This window comes from Brienomyrus brachyistius, chromosome 5, assembly GCF_023856365.1.
Source record: "Brienomyrus brachyistius isolate T26 chromosome 5, BBRACH_0.4, whole genome shotgun sequence".
NCBI classification, from domain to species: domain Eukaryota; kingdom Metazoa; phylum Chordata; class Actinopteri; order Osteoglossiformes; family Mormyridae; genus Brienomyrus; species Brienomyrus brachyistius.
In genome coordinates, this window is record NC_064537.1 from 32,284,768 (window position 1) to 32,306,688 (window position 21,921).

The 21,921-nt window shown below is 39.8% G+C and overlaps 1 protein-coding gene and 1 long non-coding RNA gene across 2 annotated transcripts in view; both read left to right on the plus strand.

The window, feature by feature from the left end:
• igf2bp1 (insulin-like growth factor 2 mRNA binding protein 1) overlaps positions 1 to 12,733 on the plus strand; it is a 44,913-nt gene extending 32,180 nt beyond the window's left edge. Inside the window, exons 4-15 of the mRNA XM_049015716.1 lie at positions 50 to 101; positions 626 to 689; positions 2,192 to 2,482; positions 2,725 to 2,859; positions 3,327 to 3,449; positions 3,684 to 3,819; positions 5,270 to 5,392; positions 5,910 to 6,026; positions 9,862 to 9,936; positions 10,041 to 10,172; positions 11,793 to 11,906; positions 12,113 to 12,733. Coding sequence (XP_048871673.1) covers positions 50 to 101; positions 626 to 689; positions 2,192 to 2,482; positions 2,725 to 2,859; positions 3,327 to 3,449; positions 3,684 to 3,819; positions 5,270 to 5,392; positions 5,910 to 6,026; positions 9,862 to 9,936; positions 10,041 to 10,172; positions 11,793 to 11,906; positions 12,113 to 12,271 — 1,521 coding nt within the window. The 3' untranslated portion in view covers positions 12,272 to 12,733. The remainder of the gene's footprint in view (positions 1 to 49; positions 102 to 625; positions 690 to 2,191; positions 2,483 to 2,724; positions 2,860 to 3,326; positions 3,450 to 3,683; positions 3,820 to 5,269; positions 5,393 to 5,909; positions 6,027 to 9,861; positions 9,937 to 10,040; positions 10,173 to 11,792; positions 11,907 to 12,112) is intronic.
• A 6,541-nt stretch (positions 12,734 to 19,274) lies between these two features.
• Positions 19,275 to 21,897, plus strand: LOC125743078 (uncharacterized). The gene is made up of 2 exons (XR_007398274.1): positions 19,275 to 20,671; positions 20,828 to 21,897. It is a non-coding gene; the product is annotated as an uncharacterized LOC125743078 (long non-coding RNA).
• The last annotated feature ends 24 nt before the right edge of the window (positions 21,898 to 21,921 follow it).

Sequence of the window (21,921 nt, forward strand, 5' to 3'; positions counted from 1 at the left end):
GTGTATGTATTAAAGTTTAGTCCATGACTTTTATCAATATATTTCCCAGGTACTTGATGGCCTGCTGGCCCAGTTTGGTACTGTGGAAAACTGTGAACAAGGTACGGTTACTGCCACATTCATCCAGTGTTCTGTCCTTCCTGATTTTTCACTTTTTTTTCCTTCCTAAAGTTCTGTTAATCTTCGATCTCTCATCTTTGCTCTGCATACGGCATAATTATCTATAAATGATCTCGAGATCTGTGCTGGATCTATGTGTTGTTTGCCTTCATTTTCTGCTCGCAGATTGTAATTCAGCTGCATCATGTCTGTAGCTGACTGAAATATCGCAGTACAAGAACTAGGTCACAATTAATAACCTGAACATACCTGAAACCATCTCCGCCATAATGACCATATTTCAAAGTGTTCAACAAGCTTGTCTGTTTCTATTTCATTCAGTTTTTCTCCTTTTTCCAGTTTCCTCTATTAAGAATAATGAGGTCATGCAATTTTTTTTCATTTTTTTCATAGTAATGTTTTGAGAAATAATCTGGAAACTTTGCTCCTGTACGTGTGATGTATTTATTCAGCAAAAGCTTAAGGTAAATGCAGTTACTCTTTCTCTCTTCTCTTTATTAAACAGTGAACACTGAGAGTGAAACAGCTGTGGTCAATGTTACGTATGGGACCCGGGAACAGGCCAGGCAGTGAGTGACACTTATCTCTTCTATTCCAAATCAACTATAGAACTATAGAATACTTTGTCATGCATAATTGTTAGGTCTAGTTACATAGACTAAAACGAAACATTTAGCACATACTTTTTCTGATTTTGAGTAATGAGCTTCCTTGTTTTTTTGTGAGGAATATGTTCAAATATGTTTCAGCTCATGAGAAAGTTGCATTTCCTATTGTTTTATTTACAGTGTCTACCTAAGAACAATACTTGTGTGTGTGTGTGTGTGTGTGTGTGTGTGTGTGTGTGTGTGTGTGTGTTTTTCCGGATTGCTGTGGTGTATTGCTGACCTCTAGTGGATAATTGAATTATAGTCATTTTGATTTGTAAAATAGCAGTAACTATTTTCTGTGAAGACCAAAACTGTATCATGATCATTTCTCTTATGAACCATGAAAATTTGCTTTTGACCACTGCAGCACTAGTTCTTTATTAGACACATTGTAATATCTATCCCGTGCCATACAGTGTTTCCTCTTGGTTTAAAGCTTTGGGGGGGGCAGGCTGCAAGATGGTCTGCTTGCAGCCTATTGCAGATGTTTGTCTTGGCCTGCAAATACACTAACCGTTAGGCTTTAAAAGTCGTAGTTGATATAGTTGATAGCTTATAATAGTGATAGTTTAAAGCAGAAAACCCCATTGTGAAACATATTTATTACCCTGCTCACGGTTGAGAAGTCCCTCTCACAGTTTACACTGCTGACCGGGTGGTTGACGCGACATATTTTCCGATGCGCGCTCTCTGTCCGCTGCTAGGAGTGTGCTTGCCTGTGTGTGCGCACACGTGTTTGTGCGTGTGCATCGGGGTGGAACTCCACCATGCGCAATACAGAGAGCAAAGGGGAACTGTAAACGTGCGACCGTGTAGAGACAAAAATGACAAGCTGTTGTGTAAATAAGATAAATAACATAAGGCTATTTGTCCTTTTGTTAAACAAAATAATGTATGGACCTTTTCTATACGAAAGGTAACCTGAAATGACTTATGTTGTGATCTGGCGTTATATAGAAAATAAAATTAAATAAAATTAACTTCACCTTAAAGGGGGGGCGGGAGGTGCCATTAGGGGGGGCAGGATGCCTCCTTAATATAATGATAGGGGAAACACTGCCATACCATAATCCTTCCGTGCAAGAACCTTACCAGTTCCACCACTGCAGCCAGTACACATATGCAAGTTGCACTTTAATGTTACATTGTCATCGCACATCCTTTCTACTTGCAGTTTGCTTTTTATGGTCTGTTTATGTTTTTATTTATCTTTTATTTTGTATATCTCTTTATGTTCACATCTGCACCAAGAGGAATTCCTTGTACGCTTGGCACGTGGCAAACAATAAAGATTCTGTTCTGTTGTATTGTTTTGCAGATTGTAGACATCGTCCTAATTTATTTTCTAGATGTTATTTGGTGGGACATGTTTACTGTCAATTAGGTCATTCATCCGTTGTTTGTATTTTGATTCCATTTAGAGCCATCCAGAAGCTCAACGGTCACCAGTTGGAGAACAATGCCCTTCGCGTTTCCTACATCCCAGATGAGACATCGGCTGCTGAGGGCCACCAGGGGCCTGACAATGGCCGGCGCCCACAGTATGGGCCCCGCGGAGGGCCCAGACAAGGCTCCCCCAGCTCTGGTGCCCCACCCAAACACCAGCACACTGATATCCCTTTGCGTTTGCTGGTTCCCACTCAGTATGTTGGAGCCATCATTGGGAAGGAAGGCTCAACCATTCGCAATATCACCAAGCAGACCCAAAGCAAGTGAGTTACTACATGTTCCAAATGTAGATCCAGTAGTTCGATGATCTGATGAAGTTACAAAGTTAATGATGCTGTACAGTATGCTGCCCATAATTTTGTCTTGAAAAGATTCTGCCACCCCTGTAACCCGCAATGACACCATTGGTAGGATTGTCTCCACAGCTTAGTTACTGTTAGCCTTTGGTAGGATATTACACGAGGGAACCACCCTGACTGTGCTTTGTGCTGTCCATCCTCTGAAGAATTGATGTCCACCGTAAGGAGAATGCTGGAGCTGCAGAAAAGCCCATCAGCATCCACTCCACCCCCGAGGGCTGCTCAGCTGCATGCCGCATGATCCTTGATATCATGCACCAGGAGGCCAAGGACACCAAGACGTGAGTGGAGGGGCCCTAAGGAGGCTGCAATCTATGCAACAGGGTTGGGAGGTTTATGTCTGCTTATGGTACATGGCTTGAGGAAATGTGTAGCTAGACTTTAAATTATTTGCAAATGCACGATTTTTTTTTTTCTCTCACTTCAACACTGTTCACCTTGCTGTTCTCGATGCAGTTTTAATCTAAATATATTTGGTGACCCTATAACAATTGGGAACGCAGTGTAGTTTAGTACAGTGGAAAGTCGTTGTACTATGGTTTTTACTTTGACTATGTAATGTGCTTATTGTTACTTACTGTTAGACTTACTGTTTCTAATGAATTTCTAATGAGTTATTGTGTCCTGACGTTGTATTCTGATATTCTGGATATTTTGGCAGTTGCCATAGTGAGGCCCATAGAGACGTGACACATTCCTGCATATGATGATAGTATTGCCATCATCGTAGTATTTCATGTGTCCTTAGAGCTGAAGAGGTGCCCCTCAAGATTCTCGCCCACAACAATTTTGTTGGCCGATTGATCGGCAAGGAGGGACGCAACTTAAAGAAGGTGGAACAAGATACTGACACTAAGATCACTATTTCGCCGTAAGTGACTCACTTGCTTGTATAAAGTGGTACCCAGATCAACTTAACCTGCTGTTAATATGCAAGTCTCACAACCCTCATTCTGGAAAATACTCCAAAAGGTGGACATGTAGAAGTAGTGCTGACAAACCAAAGGCAAATCCTGCTAGCATTTGGCTGCTAACTAAACTGATGGTCGTGGGTCTCCACCTCATTTGTCTTGGCCTCTTTATTCTGCTCTTTTCTCATCTTTAGGCTGCAGGACTTGACTCTATACAACCCAGAAAGGACTATCACAGTGAAGGGAGCTATTGAGGCATGCTGTCTGGCTGAGCAGGAAATCATGAAGAAAGTGCGAGAGGCTTATGATAACGACATCGCTGCTATGAACGTGAGTTCGGCTTGTTCACCGATAAAAAACAGAAATAAAAAGTTTTAATAATGTGACTTTATAAGGATCAAATGATTTTGTAAAACCAATACATACTGGGCTTACTGCATACACAATTAGCGATTAGCTAGTAAACATGGTGGTACTGTTGGTGCTTTGGTAAAAACACCATAATAACCTGGTAGTGCAAGGCGAATAACGAGAGATTGTGGAAAAAGTGCAGGTTGTGAAATTAGGCAGCTGCTAAGTATAATTTCAATAGCATTTCTTATAGTTCCAGGATTTTTACTTCCATGTCATGTAACAAGCAATTTCATAAAAAAATTATCACTTCAGTTCAGTAGACATTTAATGTTCATTACTGTGCTCACTTGCTTAAAAATCATTGTCTCACAGGTCAGGTGTGTGTGCGTGTGTGTGCGTGTGTGTATGTGTGTGTGTGTGTGTGTGCGTGTGTGGTCCAGTTTTTAGTTTTCTGGTCCCCATAAGGGAAAACTCTATTTTATAAAAATCTGTGACTGCAATGAAAAAAACAAAAATGCAGAAACAATTTTTTTTTGTTTGGTTACTTATGGTTATGGTTAGGGCAGGGTGGGGGTTAAGGTTGTCATAGTTAGCGTTAGCATTTTTCCTATAGAAATGAATGAGCGGTCCCCATAAAGATATGTTTACGCAACGTGTGTGTGTGTGTGTGTGTGTGTAGGAACATTGTATACACAGAGCTCCAACCTGAACCTGACATCCACAGTAAAAATGAAAATGAAGCTTGTATTACTGTTTTAAATGAAGATCGGGGAACCGTGCCATTAAGGTTTATCAAACATTTAGTAGAAAGTTTCCAGTTAGTCATAAGCACTTAATTGGGCCAAATTAATATTCCTTTACTTTAGCAAGTTTTGTATGTTAATGTACTCCGAATGAGACATTGTGTATTTAGCAGCAGTGGTTGACTACCGCTGTTGATTGCAACAATCAGACCGTCACCTTTATAAACCCCACACCCCCATCATCAAAAGTTACCAAGAGACACCCCAAGTTAACAAAATATAGCGTCAAGATCCAGATTTTTTTCTTTATAAAAGTAGCTTTCATTTTTGGAAAAAGAAAACTTGGAGAACAATTGACTAAACTGTCAAACTGTTTTTAAACAATAATAATATAAACAATAGAACAGCGGTTTGTGTATCCAATTCCCGTTGGTATCTTACAGGCCTCATTTTATGCACATCACCTGTTGAAACCTCAGTTAAATATGTCATCTGAAAGCATAGATTAACCAACATCAAACACACAGTATTAAGGCCGACATCATAAATTGTTGCATTTGACTGGAGTAACCATCACAGGTTATTTTTAAGTACAAAAATACAAATCATTTGTATTTGTCTCTTCCCCTGGGAATGTGTGATATTGTGCAGATCATCCCCTCATCCTCACTCTTTTTTTCCAGCAACAGACCCATCTCATTCCAGGGCTCAACCTTAGTGCTCTGGGGCTGTTCCCCCCCTCCTCCTCGATGCCACCCCCACCCCCTGGGAACTCTGCTTCTGGTGCTCTGTATGGCTCTTTTGGAGTAAGTACATTTCATAGCTAATCTGAGACACCGTGGTCCATCCTGTAAATTCTTCAAATCATCACAAATGGTTACTTTCAGTGGTATACGCAAATTGTGTTAAATGCAATGCGAGATGCCGAATGGATTTGCCGAAGCACTGCCGTTATTACAGACAGTCACTGCTTATGTAAATTGTTGCTAGATCTGTTAATGAGTGAGTGATGTAGACAGATATCATTATTATTATTATTATTATTATTAAGGGAAATTCTCAAGTAAAATGTTTATTGTTATTATTAGTAATAGTTATAGTTATTAGCTGTTGCGAAGTCAGTGTTGACTCCTGGCAGCTATGTGGATGGCATTTCTCCAGAACATTCTATGTTCTGTTCATGCGTCCCAATAGCATTTTCGTAGTAGTAGTAGTTATGCGGTATTTAATAAGAGAATAGCAGCCAGAGTAAAATAAATAGGTTTATACAAAGAGTAGCAGTGCCATTTTGCGGATTGACATGCATTCTCACTCTCCCCTCAGACCCCCGAGCAGGAGACGGTCCATGTGTACATCCCGGCCCAGGCAGTAGGCGCCATCATCGGTAAGAAGGGTCAGCACATCAAGCAGCTCAGCCGCTTCGCTGGGGCCTCCATCAAGGTGAGAATCGGCTTCCGGCGAAGGCTAATCCGTGTGCACCGATGGGCGTATGTTGTGCCTTCCACGTTTTATCGTCGTTTACACCTTTGTAACAAAACTGCATTGAGTTAAAAGTTGTAATGGCCATACGTTAGCAAGAAGTCCCGAATAAGCCGCTCCGCGCATTTGTTTATCGAATTATCATATGTATTTGTGATCATGGTCTTAAAAACACAGTATGTCCATTTGTCGGCGTGTTATTGCCACTTTAAATCAGTACAAAATAGAACTAAAAAAATGACCCATCCATCCAGTTTCTGAAACCGCTTGACCTATTCAGGGTCGTGGGGGGGTGGGGTCTGGAGCCTATCCCAGAGGCTATGGGCGCAAAGCAGGGAATCACCCAGGGCGGGGCTACTAGTTTCTTTTGTTTTTGTTTTTCTGAAACATAGCATAACATAGCATAACATGGCTTATCGCTACAAGTAATACGCTTTCTTATTCATTTGCGAAGTTCTCGTGAAAATGCATTAAAATATCTAATTATTCACAGATCCCTTCTTACAGTAAACACATCATACGTCTGGCAAAGTCAAACTAGTAAGCGAAGTTTTGGCAGCGATACGGCAAGCAAAATAAGTCTGAATACAAAAACATGCGACAAAAAAGGTGTTATGTAGGAATATCTCATCCACTAGAGAAATGAATGTCTGGACAGAGCTACTAATGAAAATCAACATTAGAGCTGATGGAAAAAATATGATTTTTGGTGCCAAACTGACATTTTATTAGAATCTTTTACTAAATTTGGGACATTACAAAAGGTTAATGCTAAAGCTGGAGGTACTTCACTCCAGCAAGGTGAGCTTTGGACAAAAGGTGGCTCCATGGGGCTCTGTCTATATTTAAACTCTTAGTACAACTATCAATGCAAACAACTTCTGTGAAGTTTGATGCCTGTTAAGTGGAGTCAGTGAAACTGGGGTGTTGTGACTACAACCTGGAACTGTTCTGTAGAAACATTCTCTGCAGGGAAAAAGTCCAGAGTCCAAAGTTCATGAGTGTAAACACACATGTGAAATTGCTAAGGAACTAGAACTTAAATGAGAGATAAAATACAATGTATCACTTTGTAGCATCTGTGTAGTTTTTTTGGCCAATTTCCTTCTAAATTGGATTGTGGGGTTTGAATCAGTGGAATCTTATCATGGACACTTGGCCCAGATTTTAACAGATTAAACAGATTATTTTTTCATGACAATCACAGATACAAAGCTTATTTGTCTTGTGGGAATACATGTGATCCTGTAACACCTTGTATTTAGGGGGAAATTTGAAGCAGATGTTCCAATTAATGGGATAAACCAGAGAGATAAACCTATTTCCTGAGGAGGGGAGCTTACTGTTCTTATTCACAACAGTGCTGCTTCCATTCATCCATCCATCATCCAAACTTTTATCCTGGACTAGGTTGTGGGGCAACATTCCGTTGTGGAAGTGGATTGTGCAGAATTTTAAAGATATTTCTGAGGACTTTTGAAAACGTTGCCGTTGCTCTGGAGGCTGGAAAGGCTTTGACCTTCAGGTCCACAGACGCTCGGGTAGAAAACAAGAATGTAATCATGGTTGTTGCTTTTCCCAGGAGTGTCCAGAAAAAGCCATTGCAGATGCGAGATCTCAAAGAATCACTCAGTTGCAGGCTGTAATTCTGTAGACTCTCTTAAAGTGGCTAATGTCAGTTAATCACCCTGCCACATGGAAAGACAAGGAGCAAGAATGGCTGTGAGAGGATTCCAAGGAGGAAAATGTCAGTCTTACGTAATCGCGTATTCAGCCACAGGGCAGGGAACACCCCGGAGAGAATGCCAGTCCATCACAGGGCACGCTCTGATATTCAGGCACCCATCCACATGATCTGGGACTGTGGGAGGGAAACCTATGAAATGCAAACAATGCCTGCAAAGCTGGGGGCAAGAAGCAAACGCCCTGGAGATGTGAGGCCACAGTACAGTAAACAGAGCTACTATGCCGCTTTACATGAAAATCCAAAAGATTGTTGCAAATTTTTATTTAGTTTTGGACAGATGAGACAATGGTGGGAACAAGTGGGAAATATAATCAACAACACGAGAACCAAATCTCAACGATGAAAGATGGCGAGTCTGTACTAAGCAAACTGACCACTTTGACTTGTTCAGTGGACAGTAACTTATGGATTGTATCAGGAAACCCAACAGGAGAGTGCAAGGGTCTTTGTCTATAAACTAAAGCATTACAGAAAGCGCGTCATGCATTATAGTAGTTATCCAGAACATTCTACGAAATCTACAATAGAATAGTTGAAGCAGAAGAAATTGTGCATTTTGGAATGAATGAATAAAAAACCTGATTTTAATCCTGATTAAAAAAAAATACAAAATTTGAGAGATTTCCCTTATTACTATTAAATCTCATGCATTTTGTCAGTATTATTCAGCGTTTCTATATTTTACAGTTATCCACAAATTCATAAACTGTCCATAAATACTATGAAATTGATGAAAAAAAATACACATACCAGTTATAAAACAAATTGCATAGCAGTTTCATGTCCAGGGTCTTACATGGCAGCATTTATTCAACATTGAAGTAAACATCAAGTTAATGTGCTTTCAACACTCGATAAGAGGGATATCCCCATTTGTAGCTCGCTGTTTCACCAGTAGGGGGCAGCCTATGCAACTGGTGGTTGATCTCCCACATGGAAAAGGACAGCAGCTTCTCCGAATTAATCACCTGTCTTGTAACATTTATTATCAATATGCTGTATGCATAAAATATAGTAATAAAACGTAAAGTTAGCCTGGCTAACAATTTTAAATAATAAACAATTTTTAAAGACATTTAAATGACACAATTTTGCATTTATTTCTCTGCTTTAAAATCTAAGGATGATATCCTCAATTGCTGTTGTCAAGTTCTGCAGGATATCCATTTCTGCTTACGGCTTGTACAATGCAGAGTCTAAAAACGTGCGCTCAGGCAAATTGGTGTCTATAAATTGTCCATATAGCATGCACTCTCACCAGTGTCCTCACTGCCGAGGATGGCCTTCAGCTTCCCTGCAGATCTGTACTAGATCAGTGGTTGAACACAGATGGATGGATGTTGCATCTACTTCCATGTCACAGTGGGTGAACTTTTCTCAGTTACATTCAGCAGCCTCCAGAGAAGGCTTATGTGCGTCTCAGTGAAAACGTGCAGCTACGTAGTCATCACCAGTTAGCTCTTTTTATATTGCAGTGGAATTTTATATACTCCGTATAAAAACTGCAAATGGAGATCAGAAATGGAAGTAAGTATTTTTGCAGCCTGACATTGGCATGACTGACTGGAAGTAAGAGAACTACAAGTGGTGAAAAATGAAGTATGGGAATGAAGATGAAGTATGAGAATGAAAATGAAGTATGGGAATAAAGTACACTGCAAGCATCAGCATGATAGAATTGTGCTGTGCCTGCATGATTTATATAATCTCCTACCATTTAAAAATGTAAAAGTAATTATCCCACTTGTTAATTTATTTTGTCCTTCGCAGCACAAGTGGAGGCTTTTTTTATTGTTAAGGAAACGAGATGCTGTGTACAGTAATGATACCTTTAGTGTTGGTATTTGTTTATACTATGTAGCCATGTCAGCATGATTGGTTAATGAAGGTGATTTTCCCAAAGTATTCACAGACACAGAAAAACAGTCCTCTGAAAACAGAATTCATTAAAACGCATGCAATGTGAAAAATGTCATCAAGAGATCATGATAAGGCTGAGAGTTTGGCATTTTGGCTTGACCTAAACATGCATTAATAAATCATCCCTAGATTGCTCCAGCAGAGGCTCCGGACTCTAAAATGCGGATGGTCATAGTGACTGGACCCCCGGAGGCTCAGTTTAAGGTACAATGAATATATTATCCCTACTGCTGTTCCCATATTTACAATATTTTTTTTCATACTTTCATATTTTGTATGTATTTTATGCATCCTGTTTTTCTATGCAGGCCCAGGGCAGGATCTATGGGAAGTTGAAAGAGGAAAATTTCTTTGGCCCTAAGGAGGAGGTGAAGCTGGAGACCCACATCAAAGTGGCTGCCACAGCCGCCGGGCGTGTCATCGGAAAAGGCGGCAAAACAGTAAGAGCTTCATCTCCGGTTGGTGGCTGGACAGTGGCCTGACCCATACCCCAAACGCTACGTTCATCCCCTAATTTTAAGTATTGAATTATTTTAAAGCAGACTAAAATTTAGTACATTGGTACACTACTATGGCACAGTTTAGCGAGATTTTTATCTCACAAAGTTTCTCTATACATGATTTCAGGCCACTGTACATTTCGCATCAATGATCTACAGTAGGAGTATTCTGTAAATAGACAGACCTGCACTTATTCCCATTGAGTGTGAACAAGGCATGCCCCCCCGTGCATCTCATCATCGAGTGATTTCTCATCTAAATTTGATTATTCATCCATCCATCTGATCCTGGTCAAAGATTCCTGGAGCTTATCTCCCGCAGCATGGGACTCATGACTGCGATGCACCCTTGAGGAGATGCCAGTCCATCACACTGTACCTACACTCTCATACACTAACAGCAATTTAGATACCACAGTTATCTTAGCTGTATGCTACTGGATCCACTGTGGAAAACAGGAGGAAATCCACACTACATGAGGGCACCATATACACGCCACATACACTAGCAGTGTTTACATAAATTTATTGCACAATTTATATGCTGCTGGTAATTTTGTCATGTACTTTCTTGTATTTAGTTTTTAGATGCTTAAATAGATTAGTGGATTTCATGAACCTGATTTTGCACCTCCTCTTAAAGATGGTTTAATAGATTACAATTTGAGTTTGTTATGCTTTGGATCTCGTTGTTAACTTCGCATCGCAGACATATTGTCCCATATCTTTGCTGGTTTATGAAATCACTGATATGTCATTAGATGGTGTCAGTTATAGGCACAGACACATTGTCACAAGGACTAGTGTGAGGACATGAGCACGGTATCAGACTAGTATAGGTTTTGGTGCATCCCTACCAATAAATTATGACCTGTGAGTAATATATATTGAGGTATCCTTGTTTTTAATGTAGCAATTTGCATAGAATCACCAAACATAACTGTGTATATGGAATCATAATTTACAAATTATGATTCCATTTTGAATAACTTTTTAATACTTTTCATGGGCTTGCTGTGTAACCCTAAATCACCAAAGTAGAGTTAGTTAAGTATAAAAAATATTGAATTAATTCTTCTTCAACTCACCACAAACACCACCTCATGCGATCATACACACACACAGGTTTGTAATTATATCTTTGTGGGGACTCTTCATTTGTTTCTGTGGGGAAAACTCTAATCCCAACATGACAACCTTAACCCCTACGCAGCCCTAACCTTAACCATATAAGATTTTTAGTTTTTCGATTGCATTCACAGATCTTTGTGGGGACCTGAAAAATGGTACCCATAATGTAAAAAGGTCTGTGGAAATATCACTGCTGGACAGAGGCAGAGATTCAAACCCTCAGCCTGGGAGGTGTGAGACAAGTGCTGCCCACTGAGCTCCTCTGCCGTCCTTTATTTTTAACCCCCTGGCTAATAATCTGCAACTTAACCTTTAACATCAAAGGCCAGCGACTATTACTGTACAGCATAAAATGTGTTCCTGACGTGAAAGTAATGTTATTGACAGCTGAACCTTGCTGTGTCATTTTCCATTGATTTTCCACTGTAGGTGAATGAGTTGCAGAATCTGACAGCAGCAGAGGTGGTGGTCCCACGCGAACAGACCCCTGACGAGAATGATCAGGTCATTGTCAAGATCATTGGACACTTCTATGCAAGCCAGGTGAGATCCACCGTCCTAAGATGCTAATTCCCTAGCAGGATCCTTTCTCATAGATAAGATGTTATCCATTTCACGCTACTCATGAGATACAGACAAACTTAGTTTTATACCAGTTATACAATTTTATCTAATAATAGGGATTTAAATTCATGATGCTTGAATTGACTATTTCCATTGAATTGACTATTTCGACCTGTGATCCACAGCTGGCACAGAGGAAGATCAGGGATATTCTAATGCAAGTAAAGCAGCAGCAGCAGAAAGGGGGCATGGGGGGTGGCCAGGGGCCACACCCAGCGCCTTCGTCTGAGCTTGGCGTTCCCCAGGGACTGGCACAGGGTCCCCAGCCTGCCCGGAGAAAGTAAGAGATCGTGCCATTTCCCTGCCCTGCATCTGTAGGCACAGAAATAGAGAAGCGCAACAACAACCCAGGTGGAGACAGGGAGGATGCATGCCAGAGAGAGGGAGTAAGAGAGGAGAATCATACGGAAATTAAATGGAGAAAATGAAAGACCTGATGCTAGGCCAGAGAGTGACTGGAAATGAAGAGAAGTAGCAGAAAGCCATGTTGGAGCACAGGGAGATAGCAGGCACACAAAGGGAGACTTTGGAATGCCGTGAAATAAGAATAAGAATAAGACAAGCACCCTCAGTGTGACGGCTTACATGGGGCCGCTTAAAGGCAGCAGGTGCTGATTGAGTTGACACACTTTGTGTCGTGGGCAGGATGCATCTTATGGGTGGTTTGCTATCTCCATCGCAAATACACAATGTGGCTGCTTCTACTATGTCAGCAGACATTCGTTTCCAGTCAGTCTTGATTTTAAAGGTGGTTTTTAAATATTATATATATATATACTGTATATGTATATATTTATGTATATATACATACATGTGTATATATGTATATATATATATATATACACACATATATATATATATATATAAGACTATATATATATAAGATGAAGATAAACTTTGTTGAGAAAATGCAGTGTGTAGTGAGGTGGAAATGGGAGAGAAATGGGAACACTGTTTGCAGCAGCGTGTTCAAGCAGTGTGATGAACCTCAGTGTCATTTAGAGAGCACTGCGCAGTGGGGTACTGGGTCACGTACGTTAACGACATTCATCTCTTATAGAAAAAGGAAAAAATGGGTTAAATTCATTTGCAGATGAGGGGCACTAGTATGACTTTTTGAAGTAAGAGATTCCTGTGCCTCCGTTGCTTTTCTTATTGATTTTGGAAGAATGCATGAAATATCGTTTGATTGCGTAGTGTACAAATGTTCTCAGCTGACTGACCTAAAATCTGCCTCAGTCATGTGACCAGTGCCACGCTGAGAATGGAAAATATCTACTCTGAAGCACTTGTAATTTCCCCTGTTTGCTTCTGATTAGAGTATTACAAGATTTCTGTGGAAGTGGTTGTACCCTTACTCTCCCAGGTCACCGAAGCTCTACTAGTGAACTCCTATAAGGGGAAAAATTGGAGTTATCACTTAAAATATAAAAGATTAAATATGAAAAACCTACCTCAGGGTATTGTTACCTCAGTGTTTGTCTGTACCATTTTTTGCTTGCTGGTGTTTTATATAAAGCTGATAGTCTTGAATATTTTTATTTTTTTAAGGGTTTTTTTTTTTTTTAGATTTTTTATGTTTTTTTTTTTTCATTTAATGAGAATAATCCTGGGATTGTACTAATCCAAATACCAGTAACAAAAGATATTGAGGTGGAATGAGTGACAACAGACATTCACATTACAATTTTTGGGGTTATCTCTGGTTCTAGCTGAAGTATGCTTTGAGTACAGTTATCAATGGGGAGCAGAGTTGCTTATGGCGATCAGTTATTCTTTGAGCTAAGCAGCAGCATAATAGTCATGTTTGCAATATATTTTTACTCTCATAAGAGTAATATAGTAACAATTTTTATCATCAAGCTATCGTTTCTCTAATTACCCTAAAATTACGATATGGTTAAAGTTAAGATCAAAAACAAGAGATGTGAAAAAACCTTTAGATAAATGGCTTTACTTGGTTTCCCCCCAAAAAAAACAATTGGCTCATGACTGGAACACTGGAATGTGATTGGCTTTCTTGTGGTCTCACATCATATAGCATTAATAAAGCAGTTCAATGTATCAGCTGATCTGAGATAATCTTGATAATTTAATTCTGCCAACTTGTAGAATCATGAATTGAACCAATGGCTAACGTTTCCACCATTGCCGTGAGCTTATGGAATAATATTTTCGGCACCCAACTTTTGAGGTATTCTTATGTCACATGTCCCACAGGGCATTACAGATTTGTCCATCATAAAAAAACAAACATTGATATAGACCTTAAAGACAAGTGTTCTCTTTTGTATCGAATAATATGTTTAAAGTCTTTTTGAATGTGAATATTTATAGAATGCTGATAAAACTTTGTCCTCCTCATTGATTGTGCTGTTTGTGTGCATGTGTGGGTCTGTGTGCATGTTTTCATTTTTTGTAATTAATAAATAAAATGGTTTTAAGTGGGATTATTGGGATGGGGGCAGAGAATTAGAAAGAGAACCTTTAGCCTCAGTTTATTCTTTTAATCTTTTTAAGCAATTTTTATTATGAACAGAGAATGTTTAAAAGTTTTAAAATGGAGGCACCTAAACAAACATGAGAAATGAATGAGTTCAAATGAGATAACTAGGTTTAATATGTACATATGTAAAAGAGCAGCTAAAAGAAAAGGTTTTGTATTTTTTAAAGATTTAGAAAAAGAAAATTAAAAATATAAAAAGACATAAAAAGGCAAGATGTGAAAGGATATTTTACCAACCTGAACGATTGTACCTTTTCCAGGCTATTACAGTATTCCATCGTCGGCAAATGCTCACTTATTCTCAGTAACTAAAGATCTATTCTGCCGTTTGTGCTTCCATTCTGTTAAGAGGCAGCAACATACTTTTGGGGTTTTTATTATTTGAAAGAAAGGAATTCTGAGTGTGATATTGCAGTGTTTCGGCATTATTTGAACCGTCATACCTGTCAGACACACACACACAAGGCCCTTGTTATTTTGGTCTCATGCCTACAGCCTTTTCAGTATCTAATGTTGTACAATGGATTTCTTCTGGAGTTTGTACACTGGGATATACTTACTGCCATCAGGGTTGCAAGGGCTTCAAAATGCCGCCAGATCTTTTAAGATGTCACAGAATTCCTCAGTCAAATAAAAATTAGGGGTTCTCTTGAAAACCATAGTGCTCTGTTCAAAAAAAAAAAAAAAACAAAAAAAAAAACTAAAAGACTCATGCACACACAGTTTGGACTGCAGTCTTTTTTCATTTTATTTTCTTTTTTCTTTTTTATTGTTCCATGTTGAACAGCAAGCTTTTTTTGGACATGACATCTGGTTATTTAGTATTTCACAAAATATATATATATGTACTGCGGAAATTTTAGTGATGCAAATACAAGGAAAATTTTTTTTTCTGGTATAAAACGAGTGAAAAGATGAAGGAGGAATAGTCACTTATTGCAGTGATTTGGGGATATAAAGTATGTTGTTAGATTTACTTGTGGTAACCAATGTCTGAGGGAGATAGGTAGTGACAGAGATGCACACAGGTTAGCAGTGGTGCCATCTTCTGTACTGCTGGCATTATTGCTTTATGAAAATCGATATAAAGAATTGTCACATTGTGGCCTCTTTGAAGTAATTCTTATATTGAGATTGGCCAATCGCAGAAATTGTGGTCTTGCCCATTATAAAGTAGGTTAAATGGATCAAATGTTTCATTTGCTTTATCCAGAATTTAGAAGTATATTTCTCTCTCCTACTGCTGTCCACTAGATGAAATGAAACATTCTTTCTATCCCTGTTCCTCTATAGACCTCTAACTCAGCCCTCCTTGTTCTCACCTTCACCTTTAAAAGAAAAGACGTTTTTGTACTATGGAAAAGTGGATTCTAAAATCATTGAACTTTTGAGCCTGAGTTGTTTTAGAATGAAAGACTAGATGACTACTAAGTTCTACACCCTCTTCATCTGGCCTTATTTGTAATTTTTACTCACTTCCATTCATTATTTTAATGGCAATTTTATGTATTTTTCCCATAGCTTGCCTGGAGAAAGTAGTTGTCATACATGTTTTAATAGTATGTCTCTTGAGCTTATCAAAATAAAATACACTCATGATGATTGTGATGACTGTGCCAAATTGTAATTTTAAATGACAGGAGAAGGTTGTTTGGCCATATATGAACAAAAGCATGTAAGAAGCATTGATTCATTTCTCAGCAGTTAGTACAGTTACTTGTCATCACTGAGATGTTCAAAAAATACTGCTATTGTATTGAAAACACATGGACTCCTACATGGGGAAAGTTCTCTTCTACTACAATATACGATTCTTCAAAAATATGCCCTTATTCAGTACATGGAAGTACCATCAATAGGCTGTCTCATACTTCTTGTTTTTTTAGTGGCAATCAAGTAATAATCAGCTGCAGTTTATTGCATTTAATCTCCCTCTTCCACGTCTGACACATTTCATCTCATGTACTGTACAATATGCTAGGTCAAACTAGCATGGAAAAGCAGGGTATAGTATATTTCGTATAAAATATATTCACTGTGATTTTAAAATTTCACATGGAGTCGTAGGTGCTACAAAATATTAACCTCACATATAACTAGGAATGCTACCTCAAGACTTAGCCATATGATTGTTACTCATCCAGAAAAAAATCATTGGTGCAAGTATATTTTAATTTCTTTCTCTCATTTTCCCTTTTTTTTCCCTACTTTTATTATCTCTCTGGCTCAAAGTTGAGACTGTAAAAAGAAAAGGCAAAGGTTGAAATGGTGAGGGAGGGATGAGGAGCGGTCCGGGTGAAAGGCACGGTTGGAGGACTTGGTCCTGGTGGCTCATGCTTTGGCAGATATGAGGGGCGAGTGGAGCATTCATGATTGAGAAGCAACACTTTCTAATAAATTATGTTCCATGTCTTGAAACGGGTTCAGTCTGTCACATAGTGGTGAAAGTGTCCATTTACCACCATAGTTTTTAAGTTTTGCACTGGATGAACATAAAAATCACTCAGTGAAAGATAATAATATGTAACTCCTGATGTGAACATAGAAATTCACTATACCTCTGAAACCATACTCTGTTTTACTCTGCTCCCTTTGACACAGATCACCTCAGCCATTGACTCCCCTTCCCACAATCCCTCCATCCCTGTGATCATGTAATTGTTTTGTTGATCTACCTCTTAGAAAACATAGTAAAATGCTAAATAATTAAAAAAAAACTCAAAAACACAATAATTAAATGAATAAATAATAAATACAAAGCTGGGTAGTGGCATCTCCATATACTGTAGTTTTTTTTTTTAAGTACTTCTACTTCTTCCAAAGATTTTTCTCTTCATTATTAGTAATCGTTTTTAGAACATGACAAAAAGAAAAATGAAATGAGGGTGATAAAGAGCAATCTTTTAAAAACATTAATTTTTCCATTACATTTTTTTTTCCCCTTTGATTAGACTTGTGTTTTAACTCCGAATTCTCCTTCTTGTGTTTCTGAATTGCATTTTAAAATGACATTGGATTGTATTTCTTGTTTTCATGCATTAGATCTCTTTCTCTGTGAAATGCAACATACTAATATGGCAAGAAGTTCCAGAACACCATGACACGTACCTCTTTATGAAAAAGGAGGTTGGTAGTAATAAGGGAGGGTAATGTTTACCCGGCCTTTTCATTTTGAGTCATGGCGTCTCTGGTCCTTCTTCTGTTATTCATTGTTTATGCCTCTTTTTGCCCTCAACACTTGTTTTTACTCCTTGTAAACAGAGCATAGAAACAATGTGTTATTAAAACAAGAGAAATGAGGATTCTTGTCCTAATTGCTTTGTCTTTTTTTGTTAATGCTGCTGGTGTTCATATTTCTTTAGGATTGAAGTACTGCGAGTGAAATGCAATCTGTCTCCTTCTCGGCAAAGACTTGAAGTAGGACCTATGAGTCACAGCCATGTGTAGAGGAATAGAGTAAAAATCGGTCACACTTCTGTGAGTCTTTCATTCGTTTGCTTTTCAAAGCAATCATAATCATGCATTCATCAAAAGCATGAATAGTAAGGGCCAGCATTTTAAATGCTGTATAGCCATCCATTGTCCAAACCGCTTATCCTACTGGGTCGCGGGGGGTCCGGAGCCTATCCCGGAAGCAATGGGCACGAGGCAGGGAACAACCCAGGATGGGGGGGCCAGCCCATCGCAGGGCATACTCACACACCATTCACTCACACATGCACACCTACGGGCAATTTAGCAACTCCAATTAGCCTCAGCATGTTTTTGGACTGTGGGGGGAAACCGGAGTACCCAGAGGAAACTCCACGGCGACATGGGGAGAACATGCAAACTCCACACACATGTGACCCAGGCGGAGACTCGAACCCGGGTCCCAGAGGTGTGAGGCACCACCATGTCGCCATCATAAGGATTGTTATGTAATTTGAAATCTAATTATTAATTTGTAATACAATACAATTAAGTTGTATTAATTTTTTGGAAAACATGTATTAATTTTGGAAATTATTCTGTTCCCCAAGCACAAGGTAACACATTTAGTACCAAAAGCCAATACATTCAGAAAATGTACGGGTTAGTGCATGCATGCACTTTAATAGGCATCGATAATTAGCTCAGGTGTGACTTTTGCCTTCTAGGTTATACATATTTAGCTTGCACCTGTGTTTAGTTGTAATAAGTGCTATATATCCCATGGGGTCTCGGTACAGGTTCAGACTGTTACCTAGTGCTGCTCTTTTAAGCTTCTTTTATCTAATGAGTTTTCAGATCTTTCTCAACAATGGGCAAAAGTAAGCTTTCAGAAACTGTTCAACATGTTACATTTTTTTTGTGCATTTCCACAAGTATCTAAAATATTTCTGATTTTTTTTAGGTATAAAATTTCTAAATAATTTTTGATTCAAAAATAAACTTGTAAAAGATGAGCAAATGTTATGCGTTGAAGCAATGAAACTGCTCAAATGTGTCTTTTGAAACAAAGTATAAATTTATCGAAATAAAGTTACAATTCACTGCCCAACATCATTAGCAATCAAGCAGCCAGTGCGCTTGGTGGCTCTGTAATGGAACAGTGTATGGAGGAACGCTGCTGAAAAAGGGTGACCTTCAACTAAGTGAGCTCTGATGCCATATTTAAGGGTCCGATTAAGATGCTCCACTCCACCGTTGACCTGCTGGTGATATTCAGCTGTGTGCATGTGACAGATACCTCGCTCTGCCAGAAACTCTGCACAAATCGGGGCCCATTATCTGTTGTGATAGGTGGAGGAATTCCCCTTTGCGCAAAGAGGTCAGTGACATTTTTGGTAAGTGTGAGGTGGTGTTTAGTTAACACCTCAAACACTCTGTGGAGGTGCCCTTCATGGTTGATAGCTACAGGTCCATGGACAACAATATTATCCAGATAGATGTCCACCCCAGGTATACCAGTGAAGAATAACCTTCTGAAACAGCTGGCAGCAGATCTAAGCCCAAACAGGACCTTTGTGTACTGAAACACCCCAGCGTGCATTACAAGAGTGTCAAGTTGGAGAGGAATCTGCAGATAGCCCTAATGAAGGTCCAGTTTTGTAAGTATAATCAAGCCATGAAAGTAGGAGGTAAGTTTAACCAATGAAGTATGTGTCGGGAATGACAGCCTTGTTTACAGCCTGGAGGTCAATGCTGAAACGCAGGCTTTCACATTTCTTTGTAGCTATGGCAATTTTTGAGATCGATGGAGAAGTATTAACTGGCTCAATATTACTTCCCCCCAGCAGGTGGCGCAGCTCAGCAGTAACACGGTCAGGAAGGGCCACTGATACCTGATGCAAGGCTGAATTAGTGGGGTGACAGATGAATTAAGTAGGGGCTGATGATTAAATGCAGGGAGACAGCCTAGCCCCTCCAATAGGGCTGCGTACTGCTGCCACAGTGAGCTGATGGTTAAAATGGCAGAGGGAGAATCCAAGTGGTAAAAAGATCGAGGTCCAATAAGTTAGCACTGGTGTGAGAAGTGAAAGGGAAAGTCTGGGACTAGTTTAGGTACATCATGGACTGACAGCTGGATGGAACCTACCATCCGTCAATTATAAATACAATTTTGGAACTGCCATCGCCACATAAAGCAGCCGTGTCCTTAGGCATGTCACACGGGAGAAAAACTGCTATACAGTAGCTAGATTCAACTGCCACCTGATTATTCAAAAGGAGGGGAAGGCATATATTGTCCCCCTCAACAGTGGAGGTTTTAAAAGATTGAGGTTGTAACAGGCTAGCGGGGTTTTACTTGTGAATTCCGCTGCAGTTTCCGTTTGAAATACGGTGATCGGCAATGATTTCTTCTGGCATGCTGAATCGCGCCAATTACCTCATACGGCTGCTGTAGCCTAAGGCGAAAAAGAATCCCACGCAGGTTGGACGCGCGAAATGTGAACCTAGAAGCGAAAGAGCGTTTTCTTAATGAGTCCGAGCGGTCTGGAAGATCAACTGTCCTCCGTTTAAGCAGTGATATACTGATTTCGTCCCTGACATCGGAATCCAGGTATATTTGAGACGATTCCAGCCGGCAAGTCCAAGGAACAGGGAGGTGGCGGAAGTGCAAGACGAGGTGGAGGTGGCGGAAGTGCAAGACGAGATGGGGGTGGTGGAAGTGCAAGACGAGATGGAGGTGGCGGAAGTGCAAGTAAAGGTGGAGGTAGCGGAAGTGCAAGTAAAGGTGGAGGTGACGGAAGTGCAAGACGAGATGGGGGTGGTGGAAGTGCAAGACGAGATGGGGGTGGTGGAAGTGCAAGACGAGATGGAGGTGGTGGAAGTGCAAGACGAGATGGAGGTGGCGGAAGTGCAAGTAAAGGTGGAGGAAGTGCAAGTAAAGGTGGAGGTGGCGGAAGTGCAAGACGAGATGGCGGTGGTGGAAGTGCAAGCTCCATCATCTTCATCAAAATATTGTGTAAACACATGAGACACGTTGCAAACCGAAGCCTCGTTTTATTTTCAGAAAGTCCCTGTCTCACCGCGCACGAATTCTTTAAAGTGTTTTCCATGAAAAGTGCTTACCAGTGGAGGTGTAAATATCATAACGAGTCATTTTTTAATGTGGCGATTTGGGGTGGAATAATGATTCCTCTACTTCCGGTTTGCTTGGTCTTGCGTTCACATGCTGCTCAGGTAGAAGCGCAAACTAGCCGCGCTGGCTAGTGATTTTCCAAAACGTAGGATGGCTGATATTCACGAAGGAGACGCTGCTTGATCTTTGAGCTAAGACGCTATTGGGAAACGCCTCTGTATTGTAGCACAAAAAAGTCGTCATTTTTGCAAGACCCTGAGGTAGGTAGGTAGCAGAGTAAACGTAATGCTAGTCTTAAAAATGTGTGACATATTGGTTATCATATCGGTATTGGTCGATATCCGTTAAAAAAACACAATGTCGGCATCGGCCTGATGTGTCAAAACTCTGATGTTGCCGGCTGACATCAAAGTTAGCAGCACTAGAACTAAATAGGCGAGTGCTGTAAAATAATGGAAAAGACTGCATTGGATAGACTCCGGAACCCTGGATAGTACAAGCTGTTTCAGAAAACGGATGGATGGATGGATGGATGGATGGGTTGCGTTGGACGATCAGCCATTTTCCGTAGTGGAGGACGAGGAATTTAGTGGGCTCATTCACCACTAGAGGAGGTCTTAAAGTTTCTGCCTGCGACATGGCCCGTAGATTATTTTTTCGTTTTTCACAGCATTTAATAACGATGTAACGTTATTCTGCTAATCTGCTTCGGCAGCCCTCTCCCCCCAAATCAACTAACGATTCCTTTAATGTTTTAATGTTTTTTTTCTGTACAGTTCATTAGTTATCTTTTTGACAGTTTTACACTGGCGTGTTCTCCTTGTTTAATAATGACAATAAAATAAATGTTCTGGGAATTAACTTTCCTTGTATTTCATTAA